This window comes from Halictus rubicundus, chromosome 1 (genome assembly GCF_050948215.1).
Source record: "Halictus rubicundus isolate RS-2024b chromosome 1, iyHalRubi1_principal, whole genome shotgun sequence".
NCBI lineage: Eukaryota > Metazoa > Arthropoda > Insecta > Hymenoptera > Halictidae > Halictus > Halictus rubicundus.
In genome coordinates, this window is record NC_135149.1 from 6,130,549 (window position 1) to 6,145,454 (window position 14,906).

Consider the following 14,906-nt stretch of genomic DNA (forward strand, 5'->3'; position numbering starts at 1 on the left):
GCAGGTTCTTTTTACAGACTTTTGAATAATATACAACAAGAATATTGAAGACAAGAAACATTGCACAATGAAATTCGAGACAGCAAACTATGAGTATATAAATTATAAAACAATTTACTGAGGAACTCTTGCATAATATGCGACGGGAATATTTAAGACGGGGAAGATTGCAAAATGAAATTCGGCCGTTGAAATACAATGTTACAGCCGAGATGTGACGCGTTGTCCGAAATCCATACGCATGGGAATCCGAATGTACCCGCTAATTATTTGGTTGTTGAGTATCTAACGAACCGTAACTACTCATTGTCCGGTTCGTTAACACCCCCACCTCACGCGCACACACTGTTGCACGCTCGCACACGGATGGAACGAGATAATTGCTCCACCCAATTGTAACGTACGTGACGTTTTACGTGTTCCGAGTTTATAAAATAATGCAATTGATGTTTGAAACGCGGATATGCACCCTCGATGATTACAACGTCTATTGAAAAATACTGACCCTCGGCACATGATTGCACACGTGATTATTTGAACGAGTTACATTAACGTGTTGACTGTCTCGTCAATTTGACGTTAAGGGGAGTTGGGTGAAATTATGTTGATAACATAAACTAATAGGAGATATAGACAGCTGAGGCTTTCTTTGAGATTTAACAAATTTTGAATTATTAATTTTGGATGTACGAATATAAATTTGAATCATATTATTGAATGTATTAAATTTTAGATTGATTGTTAAGTTTTATAACAAAAATATCAATGTATAAGTTATTGTAAATAAAATTTAAGAATCTAAACAATTTTGACAATTTTTATTTATGTATGATTAGTAGACTGCAGATTTTTATGCAAAATAAGAATTGTCTGTATTACTTGCTCTATACATAGACGCTTATTCCTTTTCTTAATAATTGGAATGGCTTGAAAATAATAAAACGGTGTTTTTTAAATTTCCTGCATATTTTCACTATTTTGTATATATGTTATATATTTCTTTTATAATATTCATTATGCTTTAAAAATAAGTATAATTAATATAGGCACAGTAATTGACACCACCGCAGTAATTGCGTCCCTTTCCCTACCATCCAAATGACTCCATCGTGGTGACGATTTTCCCCGACCAGGATTATCGTTTCGCGGGACTTGGTCTAATTTCCTGCGCCTCTGTTCGAATAATTGTCTAATTTCCAGTTGCAATTAAATGATGTTATGTTTCCAAGTGGATTTTTGCTCCAGTTTTCCCTTCGGTCGTAGTTTGCGAACATCAAAGCGGCCAAGTAGGTCACGCCGTGAAACGCTCAAAAATTAAATGCAATATGCAAACGAATCTGCCTGTTCTCAATGATGAAACGTTTTTTATACGGGGCAAAGATAGGGGACGAAGCGGGGGTTACGGGGCGGTCAAAGGATGTTCAGAAGTTCGTTTGCTCGTCGGCTATAAAAAGTTTTAAAATAGAGGCATTAAACAAAATGCTGACGCTCGAGAAAGTGACGTGCTTCCTCCGCTTGTGAAAGGTTCGAGGATAAGAGAAGAACCAGGTGTAGGTTTATGCAAGACAAGCATTTCGCCGCATAATATCGGTCTTAAAGTGCACTTTATTAAAATAACAATTGTGGAACAAAGTTGAGTCGCAATGGAAGATACCTCGATTCGGGTGAAGCTGAATAGTGCTTAGGGAGTTTCCGGTTTGTTACGAAAGTACGGGATGCGATTCGCGAGTTGGTCATAAATATACACTGAAACATGCACGCGGTTATGGTATTGGTTAACTCAAAAGCTACAGCGTGAAGAACACGATTATTAGATGTATCCCAGTGAGCTAAAACTGCTACGAGCAAATTTTCATCAATGTTTGTAATTGTAATGTAATGTTTGTCCAAGGCCATGCTTGAGCAGAGTTTGGTCTCTATTTGCTATGAATTTGCCTATCGAAACTTGACGACAAAGGCTATAGCCGGGTTTGGGGGTCACATTCGCCCCCGGCTCTTTAATCTAATTTGAGTCATTCGATAGCCTACCAGAAAAGACATCTTTCAGCCAAGTTTCAGCCCGATACCTCATCTGTAAGGGTAGTTATAGACGAAAATCGAAAATCCAGTTCTTGGCCCATTTTCCCCATTTAATGGCAATTTAAAATTCTGAAAAAATCTGATACATTTCGGATACCAAGCAACATATTTTTAATCGTTTTCAGATTTTTCCGTGACAAACTCTGGTTGTAAAAAGCGAAAAACACGAAAAAATGCAGATTTCATATGGAAATTGAAAATACACTAGAAGGGAATTAATTTAGCAATGAGATATTGTCTTAAGTATTATACTTAATTTTTTTCAAATTCCTGCGTTTGGTGCGTCATAGTTGAAAAAAATAAAAACGACTTTTTTCGGCGTTTTTCCGTGAAAAACTAAGTTATAATTGTCGTAAAAATATATTATGTAATATTAAACATTCCTACGTTCAGAGAAACATCGTCTAGACTTTAAAAATTGCGTAGTACAAAAACGAAAATTACACTATGCACGATATATTCGAACATTTCGAATATATTTTCAGTGGCGTCGGTTGGTGTAGTGGCTATAGTCTCCGACCGCGGAACCGCTGAAGACTTTTTGGACCAGGTTCCAATCCCGCCCTGGGCCAATTTTTTTCGTTAAAAAGATGTTTTTTTCGATTTCTAACCGTTACGTCACTGTAAAAACATTTTTTAACTATGTTTAAACTATTTTTTAATAATTTTTCGGAAAAATATTTTTGGAGTACTTTCAGCTTTTAGTCATTTACAGGCTGTATTACTTATCTACTTAACATTTTTTTACATGGAATAAGGGATTGATTATTTTTGTGACAGAAAGTATATACATGAAGTATTTTTAAGAATACTTATATTATGGTGTTTTCAGTCTTCGTTGCTATCTTCGTCAATTGTCGGTGTTATTTGGTCGTTATTGAAAATTCTAGCGAGTATCTCTGCTGGCCGAACTATGTCTGTGTCGTATCGAGCATAAGATAAATAACACTGTCCAACAAAATTAAACTTTTTTCGATATTTGCAATACCTGTTGGGTGATTCTTATACACTTTGTCATCCTAAAACCGAATCTGAAAGTAGAATTGCTCCATCACGCAACGTTTTCGAAAAATTTTGGTTTTTGTAAAAATGCCCGATTTTTATACGAAACGACGTGTTACGCAAAAACTAAACACGCGAGAAAGTTCAAATTTGAGTCAAGAGATAGAGGGGACTCTCCTCTACATATTCATATAGTCAATTATATTTTTATGTACTTCCTAATAGTTGTAAATGGTTGTTAAAGTTTGAAAATGTGCCGACGCGGGTACTTTGTACGCTCTATTTTTGTATTTATGTGAAAAATCCTTTATCTAGCAGGAATTTACTATACAGGAATGCATTCTACAGACATTTCTGGTAAAGAAACCATTCACGAAAAGTATTTGGTTCCCTTAATGTACGAGAAGGATCAGAAAATGTTAATTGACAGCGTGTGCGCGACGCGTTCGCGCCAGACGGCCATTGCAGCCTTTTCGCGACTCGCCAGGGCCGTCGCTATGCGTAGTCGACGTTGGTACCACTCAAGTATGTCTTTGCTTACTATGCTTAATTAAATACATTTTTTTTTGTCTTTTTGGGTGCCAATCATTACAAAAGATTATAAAAATACGAGTTATATTCACATTTCATTGTGGAAATGCTTAATAAAGAAAATTGAATACAAAAACTTACCTATTTCTGATGTAAACAAATTAAAAATGTTTCCGCCTTGCTTGACGTTTGTTCCTGGTATCCCGATTTTCAATAATAAGTGTCCAGCAGTAATCAGCAAGCATCCGCACATAAGTCTTTTCCTTTGTAACGTTTTTCCATTGTTGAAATATCTTGATGAAAGATTAATGCTGGAATGGTATTCCTTGTTTTGATTTTAAAATAATTTCGTCATGAATATAACAAAAACAGTGCGGCTGATTTATACACTTCCGCGAGATTTTATCGATTTAATATAGAGCGATCTATGTCTTAATTATGTACTTCGATCAATAAAATCGATAAAAATAGTCCCATTTACATAGTGTTTGGACTTATTTTAATCGGAAGAATCTTGAATGTCCATTGGTATTACAATTACAAACATAAGACAACAATTACTGAAAATAAAATTTTCCAGTCACCGCATTGCTGCGGTCAATTTTCTTTATTAAGCATTTCCACAATGAAATGTGAATATAACTCGTATTTTTATAATCTTTTGTAATGATTGGCACCCAAAAAGACAAAAAAAAATGTATTTAATTAAGCATAGTAAGCAAAGACATACTTGAGTGGTACCATCGTCGACTACGCATAGCGACGGCCCTGGCGAGTCGCGAAAAGGCTGCAATGGCCGTCTGGCGCGAACGCGTCGCGCACACGCTGTCAATTAACATTTTCTGATCCTTCTCGTACATTACGGGAACCAAATACTTTTCGTGAATGGTTTCTTTACCAGAAATGTCTGTAGAATGCATTCCTGTATAGTAAATTCCTGCTAGATAAAGGATTTTTCACATAAATACAAAAATAGAGCGTACAAAGTAACCGCGTCGGCACATTTTCAAACTTTAACAACCATTTACAACTATTAGGAAGTACATAAAAATATAATTGACTATATGAATATGTAGAGGAGAGTCCCCTCTATCTCTTGACTCAAATTTGAACATTCTCGCGTATTTAGTTTTTGCATAACACGTCGTTTCGTATCAAAATCGGGCATTTTTACAAAAACCAAAATTTTTCGAAAACGTTGCGTGATGGAGCAATTCTACTTTCAGATTCGGTTTTAGGATGACAAAGTGTATAAGAATCACCCAACAGGTATTGCAAAATTTTTTTGGTGTTGGACAGTGTAATAAATGATAGCAGCTACATGTGAGCAACATCCAATAGTGCGATTACCATTGGCACATTCACAACAGTACGGTTTTATACCCGAATGACCAGTTGAGTTTGGTATATAATCTATATAGCATTTGTACGTTTTGTGGCTGATACGTCGTGATTTTACTTCGAATTTTACAATATGATTACTGTCTATTAAATAATGGACGTTAATTTTATTATCGTGTTCAACCATTACTTCGGCCAAACACGAAACGGCTTGAGATAATTGGTATGATCCCGTGAAAAGTATCTTTAAATCGTCTTCTGTCACTTCCGAAAAATCAAAAATATCGGTGGAAGATACGTTTTTAAATGGCGTTTTTCTGCGGTTTCAGTGTTGCGCTTCCACTTGTGCTAAACTATTTATTACTGTACCTTCACTCAATATTCTGTCAGTTATGTCATCGAAAAGTGTGACATCAGAATTTAATCTTTTTCCTTTTTTTGGAGTTTTTCGCTTTTTACAACCAGAATTTGCAACGGAAAAATCTGAAAACGATTCAAAGTATGTGGTTTGGTATCCGAAATGTGTCATATTTTTTCAGAATTTTAAATTGTCATTAAATGGGGAAAATGGGTCAAAAACTGGATTTTCGATTTTCCTCTATAACTACCCTTACAGATGAGGTATAGGGCTGAAACTTGGCTAAAAGGTCTCTTTTTTGGTAGGCTATCGAATGGCTCAAATTGGATTAAAATAGGGCCGGGGCCGCATTTGACCCCCAAACTCAGCTATAGTCTTTCGAGCCCAATGCGGAAACAAATTGCTCGGTATTTGAGTGCAAACTTTGCAGGTAGAATTCCATGCCAAATCGAGGACAAATCGAGGCCAAACCTTGAATTCGTAAAGAGGGCAGGTCGGTCTTACTACGAGCGGACTTAATCTAGCTCTCAGAATAAATATCGAGCAAAATCGGAGTAAACCTTGCTGTACTAGGTAAAATAGAATTTTATTTAAATTTATGAATTATATAATGTTAGGTTTCATGTATTTTCAATCATTTATATATTTACAAATCTTAAAATAATGACAATAACAATTTTACCCAATATTTACTCTTAGGGCAAGATTCCGTTCGCTCATAGTGCGACCGCCTGCTCTCTTCACGAGGGCAAGGTTTAGCCTCGATTTGCCTTCGATTTGGCATGGAATTCCGCCTACAAACTTTGCACTCAAGTACTGAGCCTAATGCGGAAACGGATGGGTCGGAATTTGTACACGAGTTTTGATGGCAAATTCATAGTAAGTCATGAATTGACGGATCTTTATGGAAATTACAATTTTAATATGGAAATCAAATGAAGGGATACACAGGGTGGTGAAAGTCGAAATTGATGAGCTGGAATTCAAAATTTGTAGCCCGAAATTTTACATGCAGTTAAAAAAAATAGAAAAAAAAATAAACAAAACATTTCATAAATAGTGAAATCTCTTAGAAGTTTGTTATTAACAAAGAAACATAATAAAAAATTTGTATATAAGATACTAGCTACTACTGATGATACTAAGATACTAACACTACCTCCTCCAGCCATATTTGGGCCACCCAGTATTTCTTTCATGTACTGAAAGGTTCCTTGTGAGAGGTAAAATGAAAATATACATTTTTATCAATGTACATGCTTTATTGTATTTTAGAAAATTTGCATATGATAAAAACGCAAAATATGTTTGATCAAAGCTATTGTGTTTATTTGTTCAAATTATATAACAAATTTTTAATGTTACAGCAAGATTGTGTTACAGGGAGTTTACACATATGAATAAACATTTCATAATTATATTTATATTAAACCCTGCAGACTGTACCCTGAGTTATCTTATAATTCCAGTAAAATTTTCTGTATATATACTGATTTTTCGCTACTATATTACAACATAATTGCAGATAGTAGGTTTCTATAACTTTTTTGAATTTTTAGTTTTAAACTGTGTACCTAAAAGTATTTTAATAAATTTTCACGCAATTTCTAGAAAGACATTAATATGACATTACGTAGTGCGCGTATCCTGGGTACCATTTTAGTGTATACGTTGTCCCTTTTGTACGACAACTTCCCGCCTTTTTTTACGCAGTTTCATTACTACCTTTTTAAAAATGTCCTCACTATTAAAACGCAAACATAACATTGAGGAAAAAGCGAACTTTCTAACTACGTCTATGAAAATGAGTTTTACACTGCGCTCATGTTATGTATAAGGTGTTGCATAAGTCATTTAAACGCTAACAACTATATATGTAATGTTAGGTAGCTGAAAAATCACGGAATACAAAAGAGTTCTATTTATAATAGGAACGTTCGTAGAATGATTGACTTCATTTCAAAATTATTATTATATTCCTTAATTTTTATATTCTTTTCTATATTCAGTAATATAATTCACATTTAAAATAATTTATGATCATCAATTTATTCTATTTTTAGAATAAATTATAATATATGTATTGCTTAAACTTCGAAGTTTGTTTTTCCATCTTTTCCATCTTTTAAAAATATTTTTGATTTCAGGTTTTTGCTTTGTTCTCAGATTTAAACTTAGTGCCAACTTGAAGATACTTTTAGCTTATGGAGTCTTAAAATCTAGTTATTTCAACATTTAAATTTCAGCATTATATACATTTTCATTAACATGGTCGCAACAAAATATTAGTAAAGCGATAATACTAAGCTGTAGGATAAGCACAGCAGTAGATCATATTACAAATATGAAAGTATTATAAAATATATTTTTTACTTTGAGCTTCTGGTGCCATATAAAAATACATCCATATAGCACGTCCAAAAGTGCTCCGGAAGGTAAACAAATATATGTAGGAACTGTGACACCTGTCTTCTTAACTATTAATTATAAGACATATCACATTTACTCGATTATTAATTACATAGTAACAGAAAGTACACTTATAAAACTTATCATTTGTACATAAATAGTATTTATAGTCTCTTTAAAACAGTTCTTTGTTCTCTAAATTAAATAAATAATAGTAATTTAGTTTCTTCACAACAACAAACATTACATGCACATGGCAATTATAACAAGGTAAACATTATTATATTCGCTTTTTATAAAAATTTAAACATTTTAGAGTCAACTAATAATACTGTTTCTTGTACATCTGGTCGAGTACTAACAAGGACAGGTAACGAGATGATTTTCTGCTCTCTGGACATAATTATACTCACATTAAGCGAACAAACAAACTGTAGAATATTAGTCACACATGGCCAATCAACATAGTTTTTGTTTAAATTTACCAAATTTCAATTGTGTTCATTTTTCTCTGAAAAATTGTATTTTTACCTACTACTATGTTTCCATTAAATTCTACTTAATAATGTTCCACAATTTTCAAAATCTTTTCATATCAACACCTCCTTCGAATATCAGTATTTTATTATTATTATCATTATTAGTATTATCTCTATTATTAAAATTTTCAGTTAGTTGTGCGCGTAATTTTCAAAACTTGAAAAGTTATATTGAATATAAAAAAACATAAAATTAGAACTTTTTAGGTTTTTAGACTTACTTAGCACTTAAATTAGAAAATTAACAATAAAGTTTAGACTGTAGATGTTTATGCAAAATAAAAATGTTCTGATTGCAATAAACATTTTGAAATTATGTAAATACAAAATGGTATGTTCACTGATATGATTAATAATATTAATAATTCAAAGATGACACTTAAAAATACCACTAAAATCTTCTCCTGTTTTCATTATTAAATAGGAAATGATATCTTTTCTTAATAATTTGAATAACCAAAAGAGTTACATCTTAAAACATCCACTATGATATTTTCATTGTTACATTGAACAGAAAGTGATATCTTCTCTTAATAATTTTAGTAACCCCATCAAATAAATCATCCACAAATTTTTATACTTTCATTGTTAAATAGGGAGTGATATCTAAATCCTACAATTTGTACCTCATTTCGCAAAATGATCATTTCGCAACTTCCTCATGAATAAAAACAACCATAAATAAACGAACTGATGGCATAACATCCGTACGCCTTCTAAAGCATCCTGCGTCCCTATTCCCGGCAGTTCATAATAGCTTATATTTATCAAAATCGATACCACCTAAAAAGTCTCGATGCAACTGCGTAACCAGTGGCACAGTGATACCTCTACCCAAATTTATATCAATTTTCTGCTCGATACTGAGCGCAAATGTTGACAGATTCTCTTTGTTGGCCCCCCACTTCAAGTTCTGCGACCAATTCTGCACCAGCGAAACAGACTTCGTGGCCGTGGTCTTCTCGAAATTCACCTGGTCAGGATCATTATTATTCTGCTCTTTCAAGGGAATCCCGAATTTGTGTGTGACGCTCTTCCTGAACCGATGCAAAATCAGTTTCTTCGCCGGTAAATTTTCGGACGCCGCCTTTTCGATGCCCTGCTCCGATGTAATAGCAATTTCCACAGTTTGCTTGTCGTCCTTATCCGGGGTTTCGTCGGTTTTGTTTATTCCCGACGAAGATGATAGCCTCTTCATGTACGGTCTCAGTCGGTGATCGTTGAGGAAACATATCAAAGGTATGTTCTCCATGTCCAAGTCGCTGCATGTCATCTTGTACCTCAACGCCACAGAATCCTTGGAGATCTTGTATTTCAATCGAGACGTCGTATTTAAACGTGTCTCGGGATGATGTTTCTCGCAATGAATGTAATAGTCACCTTTATTGAAGAATTTCTTCCCTGAAACCGGTCAAAACCATCCACTTTTAAAAGACGTCCAGCTACATTCAATTCTTATCATTTATGTATGGAGGATTGATGTTATAATATTTTGAATGTGCATTTAGCAGCATTGTAGGCAGCATTATTTATCACTTGGTTAAAAAAGACAAAACATCCACACCAGTGTATCGAGTGACACAATACAAATCCAATGACAAACCTTTTTTGATTTTAATTATTATTTTATCAAATATGTACTAGAATATTGTGACATTTTTCTGATTAAAACGAGACCAAACACGACACAATTTACATTATAATTACTTGTTTAAATCACGATTTAGTAAAACCTCGATTATCCGAATTAATCAGTGGAACATGAGTGTTTGAATAATAAAGCTGTTTTCTGCTTACAGCAGTAGATTAAATCTTTACATTAGTCTCCCTTTTTGAACTAAAATGACACCAAAAATTATGTAGAAACGATCACAATTACTTGTTTAACAAACGAAGTTAAGAATTCGTATATCTCTATCGTACATGTCAAGTCCGAAACTTTAATCGCTTGTTGTACAAGTAATTATGATTGTAGTATATCGTGCCTGGTGTCATTTTAATCAGTAAAACGAGACGAATACGATGGTAAGAGTTTCCTTTACGAAAAACCAGAAATAAGAAATGTTTACTTTTCAATTTAAAAGACTAAGCTGGCACGAATGCTTCCTTGTCACTCAGTCACTTTTTTTCTATCGCTACTCTTCTCTACGTTCAAAACACTATAAAGAATGTAGTTAGAATTTAGTATATACTTTCAGAACTGTCACTCGGAGTACCCGAAATTACGACAGTTACGGAGGGAATACTAAGAATAATAGAAGAATAGTTGTTTTAAAAAATTGAGTACAACAGAGTAAACTGTAAAATAATTGTATTATTAGCTGTTCTTAATAAATATATTTTACTGCATTGAAATATTTTTAATAAATATATTTGACTGCACTGAAATATTCTTAATAAATATATTTTACTGCACTGAAATATTTTTCATAAAAATATTTTACTCCGTTAAGATATTAATAAACCTATTTCTCAGAGCAGTGAAAACGGAATAATACAGCCTTGTTACTCTCTGGAACTAAACCCCATTTTTGAGCTAATTTTCGGTCGCGTATACCATAAATTCGCGCGGCACAGCAATTTTTGGGAACCCGACCGTCGTGTTATACGGGGTTAGTGGTACATGTAAATGCATATTCAGCAACAATTACATTTTCCTACGAGTTTGAAAATTTGCAATTTTCTGCCGTTATTTATCCAAATGTATGCGCGCACTCAATTCCAGCGGAATCGTTTAGTTTCGCGTGCATTCATTTATTGATTCATTCGTTCGCACGTGAGGTCGATGATAATAGTCCGGTGAAAGGACTGCAAAGGCAAAATGAGAGCTCGAAATTGACACCCGAACATGGGTTTATTATTGGAAGTTGGAGTGTGCTTCGAGAGGCTGACTGACGGTTTTATCTAGGCAGATCAGAGAAACAACAAAGAACGCGTGACACAGTCAGATTCTCGATCCTCTGCGTCGCGACGATTCCGGTTTGTTTGGACCGAGATAATACTCTCGATCTTCGAAATATGTAAATACTCGTCTTTATTAAACTTCGCCCACTGCACATCTCTAAATATGGTTACTAATGTGTATACATATAATTATTCACAGAAAATGATATTCACCAAAATAATTAATAAATTTCACAAGAAATTAACCATTTTTATTAAAAAAAATTTATTTTTAAACGCTAAAAAATTTAAAACGAAATTAATAATAAATGAAACATATGTAAAATTAATAATAATAAACAAAGAAATTACAATAGTAGTAAACAAACTTTGAATGTGATTTTTCCAAATAATCACGATCTATCCTTACATTCTTATTATTTTTCCAATAGGTATAAAACATACTAAAAACAAATTAATTATGGCAAAATTGTATTACGCATAAAAATGATTATTATATGATTATTGACAGAAAATGAAACAACACGACTATCAAATTTAAAAAGAAATTAACAAATTCTTCACAATACATAGATCCTAAAGGAAAGGTATGGGCACTTCTTAAAAAGTTAATAAAATTAAGTGTAGCAGTTGCAACCAAAACTATAAAATTGTTAAAGTATAACAAGTAATATATCCGAATATGTAAGAATATCAGGACATATTTTGCCGTTTTTGTTATATGTTAATTTCAAGTTTTATATGCAAATAACAAATAAAACCATCGTTGAAAATTTATACAAAAAATAAATCTACTTTATTAAATGGAAAAAGAAGGCATATACCTCGGTGAGCGCTTTCCATTCTACAGAATTATCATTGCAACACTAATCTACAATTAATGTAATATTTTTCGATTTTTGGCTCTCTAGAGAAAGCGATGCATGGCAAAATTTTTTACAAATATCTAAATTTGGTTACTAATGTACATGTAATGGTAATTATTAACAAAAAATGAAATTCAACAATAAAATGAATGAATTAAAACAACATTAACATTAAATTATACATAAAAATGATTGTTAAACGATTAATAATATCAATTTTCTCCTAATATGCAGTTTTGCCAATGGAATTTAAATGCATACACGTGTAATGAGATATGCCAGGCTTGTCCGCACTATGCTGCGTCGTGAGTCCAAAATGATTTCGAAGTTTATTTGAATTGGTGAGAGTTCGAAGACCAGCCAACTTGAAATCACTTTCATATGAAAATACAGCCCTTTTTCACGCAGAAAAAAGAAATACACAATCGAAAACTAATATATTTTTATAACTAACCTCTTGCAGACGAGGAATTTTTTAAATGCTGAGAACATTTTCCTCAGAGAACTAAATTATATATTATATATTTAAATTTTATGTTCACAAAATCAGGTATTAAATACATAATTGTGATGTTGTCAGTATGGATTCGTTTTGTATGGCATTTGACATAAATAGTAAAATTGCTTCTCTTTTAATTTAATAAAATTAGATTTAATAAAATTGCACAAATATTTTTAATATTTTTTAAGAGCAGTGAAATATTTTTATTGCATTCAATATGCAGAATGATTAACAATATGGTACCAATTTTGATATGTTGAGGAGGAGAATTACATTTGTGGAAATTTCTAAATTGCAAAAAGACCCTCGATAATAAATTTATACTATTCTGTATATTGGTAGTAGTAAAATTGTTTCACTGCACACAAAAAATATTATAGTAACTATTTTAGTACGTTGAGAAGTAAATTTATAATTGTTGGAATTTTTGAGTTTCAATTTATTACACAAATTGGCATTCTGTAAATTTGATGCAATAAGATTGTTTCTATACGCTCAAGAAAAATATAAAAAAGTTTTAGTATTGTCAGAAGTAAATTTATATTTCAGTGCATTTTACTTCGCAAAACCGTTTCTTTGTGCTCCAAAAATAATATGAAACAATTTTAATATAATAACAGAAAAATTTAGCGTTTATCAATTTTTAAGTTGCAAAAGTATATGTCTTTTTAAAATTGACATTCCGTAGATCAAAGTTTATGCTATGAATTTTAATATCACGTTAACAGTGCGAAAATAATAATTTTTAAATCGCTATATGTAATGACAATACAATAATAAACTTCTGATATTGAACCAAGTCATAAATTAGTGCAACCATAGTTATTACAAAGTAAATACACTAAGTATTTACTTACTAAAAATGTATGCAATAAGTAGTTTGAATTATGTCAAAAAATTAACTCAAATAATAAACACCTTTCAAAATTAATTTGATAAATTCTTTCGAAACAAAATACACTGAATAATGAGTTTTTTTGTTTATGTTAACTTCTAAAATGTACCATGATATGAAATATGTAAATTTGAAGCGTTTATATACAAAAATTTAGGTTTGTATTTGTATCATACAAATGTGAGTGAATGTAAAATTATCCAAAAAATAAATGTAAATCCAATAAATTTTTGTAATATTTGAAAGATGGAAAAGTAAACTTTTTTATTTGATTCATAAGTGAATATTTGAGTACTCGGCTATTATTATTACGGTTCAAAATATGAAGGTTAATAAAACGTTAGTTATTTAATTCCAATCTACAAAGGCTATTGTCTCAAAAGAAAATTCTATTTTATACCACAACCGAAAAGTTTGCTTACAAAAGTAGAAAATTGGACGAATATCTGCTGCCTATTAATTTCTAATGGCAGAAATAATCTGATTACGTATTAGATTATGGGCAATATAATTACCGCAGCAGACGGACAATATCCTCTGCCAGTGTATCCTCTCCATATGACGCAGCACGTTGTAATGACGAGTGCTTTCATACTCGCAATAGGAGCAGGTGTAGACTTTCAATTTCTTCGAACGTCTCCTCCAGGCCCGAAAATCATCAATTTCTTCACTGAAATCATGCATTATTACGCTAAATTTTTTGTGAAAGCTCGCGGATAGTTCGCGAGCTTCACGAAGAACTGACGTTACTCGCTAAATAAATCTTGAAAAACAAGAAATTGGGAGTGAAACTCAACTTCGTGAAATTATTAGGCTCATAAAATGCCATCTTCCTCAACCAAACTTTAAAGACGCAAACTTTCTTTGGAACTGGGTACATCTGAGACAAGTTCTGCTGGAAAAACGAAGAGCGAACTACCCTTCTCAACTAATTTTTTATCCTCGTAGTTCATAGGCTAGATGTGATGTTATTTCATCGAGAAAAGTCATCTTTAATTTATTGTAAAAGATTATTCTACAAATAATTTCAGAAAAGATCCAAATGGGGCATGCTTTTTTTCTCATTATAATAATTAATGCTTTAGATTATTCTGTATCCTTTTCATTATAACGATAAGAAGATATGTTATTGGAAGTATTAGAAAATTTCATAATATTTTTTGAAGATAAAATACAAAAACATAATCACAACTATTAAACTTCTATATCACATTCTCAGGTAAGGGACCCAATTACTGTGAGGATACCAATTACTATGCATACATTAATTATACTTATTTTTCTTTATAATGGATATTAAAAAAGAGATATATAACATATACATTAATGAAAATAATTTAATATCTCTTGTTTAATATTCATTATGGTTTAAAAATGAGTATAATTAATTGGAACAGTAATTGGCATCCCCACTTAGAGAAACACGAAATGCAAAAAACAACTGTAAAAATATATTAGATCACATTAAAAAATTGATGAA

General features: G+C 32.2%; 1 protein-coding gene across 1 annotated transcript; it reads right to left on the reverse strand.

The window, feature by feature from the left end:
- Positions 1-9,007: 9,007 nt before the first annotated feature.
- On the reverse strand, positions 9,008-14,110 carry LOC143352357 (uncharacterized). Its single transcript, XM_076784810.1, has 2 exons — positions 13,942-14,110; positions 9,008-9,660 (listed from the first exon to the last, which is right to left on the reverse strand). The coding sequence occupies exons 1-2, from the start codon at positions 14,108-14,110 to the stop codon at positions 9,008-9,010; spliced, it is 822 nt and encodes a 273-aa protein (XP_076640925.1).
- Positions 14,111-14,906: the final 796 nt, after the last annotated feature.